At 37.5% G+C, this 3,322-nt stretch overlaps 1 protein-coding gene across 1 annotated transcript; it reads right to left on the bottom strand.

Annotated features, from left to right (window-relative positions):
• Positions 1 to 973: 973 nt before the first annotated feature.
• On the bottom strand, positions 974 to 3,089 carry LOC130429467 (torsin-1A-like). The gene is made up of 5 exons (XM_056758045.1): positions 2,928 to 3,089; positions 2,545 to 2,810; positions 1,841 to 2,013; positions 1,645 to 1,772; positions 974 to 1,498 (listed from the first exon to the last, which is right to left on the bottom strand). The coding sequence occupies exons 1-5, from the start codon at positions 3,079 to 3,081 to the stop codon at positions 1,245 to 1,247; spliced, it is 975 nt and encodes a 324-aa protein (XP_056614023.1). The 5' UTR covers positions 3,082 to 3,089; the 3' UTR covers positions 974 to 1,244.
• Between the last annotated feature and the right edge of the window lie 233 nt (positions 3,090 to 3,322).

Below are 3,322 nucleotides of genomic sequence, written 5' to 3'. Positions count from 1 at the left end.
CATCCCAAGAATACCATCCCTACTGTGAAGCATGGGGGTGGTAGCATCATGCTTTGGGGGTGTTTTTCTGCACATGGGACAGGGCGACTTCACTGTATTAAGGAGAGGATGACCGGGGCCATGTATTGCGAGATTTTGGGGAACAACCTCCTTCCCTCAGTTAGAGCATTGAAGGTGGGTCGAGGCTGGGTGTTCCAACATGACAATGACCCAAAGCACACAGCCAGGATAACCAAGGAGTGGCTCTGTAAGAAGCATATCATGGTTCTGGCGTGGCCAAGACAGTCTCCCGACCTAAACCTTATAGAGAATCTTTGGAGGGAGCATAAACTCCGTGTTTCTCAGCGACAGGCTAGAAACCTGACTGATCTAGAGAAGATCTGTGTGAAGGAGTGGGCCAAAATCCCTCCTTTTGTGTGTGCAAACCTGGTGAAAAACTACAGGAAACGTTTGACCTCTGTAATTGCAAACAAAGGCTACTGTACCAAATATTAACATTGATCTTCTCAGGTGTTCAAATACTTATTTTTTTTTAGACTATGTCTCTCACAGTGGACATGGACCTACGATGACAATTTCAGAACCCTCCATGATTTCTAAGTGGGAGAACATGCAAAATAGCAGGGTGTTCAAATACTTATTTTCCTCACTGTACGTAACCAAGACGTTTTTTTGTTAACACGAGAGTTCTGAAAATCTTAGGATGCTTTTATAGCACAATCATAATGACATTGAATGTCGAAAGTCTATGGTATATATCTCAGTTTATCATACTTTGAAAAAAATAAATTGACTCTTCCCTGGACAATTTGTTTTCTTCACCCTGGATAGGAATCATTCAGCCATGTTATATTACAGGACTATGGTAACATGGACCCAAAACTCATTAGGCAAGTAAAAGTCCTAAATATTTTCTTCTTATGGAACTCAACTTGTGAAGCACAAAACAAATTAAAAACAGCAAAGACAATAGTACATTTTTTAAAATTTAATTCAAATCAAACTTTCGTTCACTGTCATTCAATAACATTCATCCTTCATGTCAGAATGGAATGAAGAACATCTCCCCATCAGGCCCTGTTTCTAAGGCTACTGAATTAAAATGTGTGTAAAAATCTGATATTATCAAACAACAATCAGTTAAATATAATCAGACACAATGATAGTAAATCTATAGAATACGTCTCTGAATGTGTCTTCAAGTGCAGAAACATCTATGTAAACAAAAGTTATATGTTTCTTATCTAGTCATCAACGTACAGCATCAGCTTCTGTCTGACTGACTTGCAGCCTTTAACAGAGAAGATTTTGTCTGAGGGGAAGAAGGGCATGTCTCTGGCCACTGTGTCTGCCAGATGAGCGTGATGTTGTAAATTGATGTTCAGATTGACCATTTCAGTCAAAACACACTGGCGTACATGCTTCATTTCCAGAGGGAGAAAAGGAACAATGTGATCCACCAGGTGGTGATTTATTAGAGAGGAGTGCCAAAATCCACCTGCTGAAAAGACATTCTGTAAAGAGGAGTATTGACATGGAACAAATTGAATGTACGCAATGTAAAAAAGAATGTCACCACATTCTGTATTCAGGATTTACGATAGGTGTTAAGGGCTACTTCAACATTGTTTTAATACATACTGCTCTTATCATTGACGATGTTTTGAAGGATCTGAGTCTCCATCTCCTTCATCTGTAGTTTTTCTCTGTTTTTACCTGCCTTCCAGAAATCCAGAGCTATGTTGTTGATCACATCTCCACCTGCATTTTTACAAATAAAAAACACTTACACTTTGTTTAGTGTAGATACTTTATAACATAAGCTAAGGGAAATCACCTTAGAAAAATGAAGATTGCACTGCGGAATGAGACGCCATCCACATGTGTCGCATAGTCCAGAAAAGGTTTGATGGTCTCGACCAGCCGTGGATTCATCTTGTCCATTTCATCAAATACAAACATGGTCCGAGGGAAACGTGATACGTGCTGATGAATCTGCTCCTTTAGTCTTGCCTAAAACACCTGCAAATCCCAATTATATCAAGGACTCTGCACTTAAATGTACTATTTTAGGTGCCTAACAGCTATGATTTGCTGAAAAAGTATTTGGTGAAAATATGTTATATCAATTGTAGTAATAGTTTCTAGTTTTAGTATTAGGGATTTTGCTGTGTGGGTCATTGAGTTCATGATGAAAATGCATGCTCCACAGGTTTTCCAGTAGATTTTGATCAGACATCTACTTTTGAATAACTAAATTGAATTGTAAAATATAAATGTAGGCTATATTACATTTGATTACATTTTACCTTTATTAAACAGATAAATAAACTGAAAAATATATTATAATATATTAAATAATACACTGAAACCAAATGTTTATTTTTTAATATATGAAAAATTCCCTGTATATTATTCCTAATATTGTAGTACTAATACATTAATGCTGTGTTTACATATATGTGTATATATTTAATATTGCCAGTTAATTACATAGCATAATATATTATTTTTAATCGGGGACAAGCAGCATTATTTACTTACGCTGTACATGTCGACTTTGTCTTTGTGTGGAAAATGATGTTGGGATACAAACATGATAAAATGTTCGCTCTTGTCCCCTAGTTTGTAAATGTTTCTTGCGATGATTTTAGACACGTGGTTTTTCCCCACTCCTGCGGTCCCGTGGAAGGAGAGCACGAGGGGTTTGTTCGGGTTACTGTCCGTCATAAATGACGATACAGTTCTCAGAACAACTTTCGACACGATATGTTGGCCGTGGAGATTCTCATTTAAATCCTTCTCCAAACCTGAAAAAAAATCAAAGATTAAACCTGGACTTCCGGGATAAAGTTTCTGAAAAAATAGCAAACGGATAAAACAGAAACTGTTTGAGCATAATGTATGCAACGAAGCGGTTTTCTCACGTTTATGATCAAAAGGCAATACATTATCCCAATGAGACAATGCATACAAAAATGCAGCAACAGCAGAACCACATACAATGGATTCCATGATAAAACCTGAAGTCAATGTTATGTCTGAAAACAATAAAACTGTCACAAAATACGACGCTTTCATCGTGTCTGTCTCTTCTTGTTCCGTTTAGACTTTCTTTCGTTTCTGAAGGAAACGGAAGTGCGCTCCACGCCGAACACTTAAACCCTACCAGTAACGTTCAGTGGTTTCTACTTGACTTGTAAAATGAAAACACACGATAAAAAGCTCACTTGCTGAATTAAATCGTGTCTTGGGGCAGTGTACTGTATTTGCTTTATGTGGTTCATCAGCAGGCCACTTAATAGCTACAGATTAGGACAGA

This window comes from Triplophysa dalaica, chromosome 1 (genome assembly GCF_015846415.1).
Source record: "Triplophysa dalaica isolate WHDGS20190420 chromosome 1, ASM1584641v1, whole genome shotgun sequence".
Taxonomy (NCBI): domain Eukaryota; kingdom Metazoa; phylum Chordata; class Actinopteri; order Cypriniformes; family Nemacheilidae; genus Triplophysa; species Triplophysa dalaica.
This window is presented reverse-complemented; position numbering and strand designations above follow the sequence as displayed.

Excerpts from the sequence above, each read along its gene's own strand:
- LOC130429467 (XM_056758045.1), bottom strand. The coding sequence starts at position 3,081 with ATGAAAGCGTCGTATTTTGTGACAGTTTTATTGTTTTCAGACATAACA. Across the intron at positions 2,811-2,927 it reads ATTGCCTTTTGATCATAAAC|GTTTGGAGAAGGATTTAAAT; the intron begins GTGAGAAAACCG and ends ATTTTTTTTCAG. Across the intron at positions 1,499-1,644 it reads AAACATCGTCAATGATAAGA|GTGGATTTTGGCACTCCTCT; the intron begins GCAGTATGTATT and ends TCTTTTCAGCAG.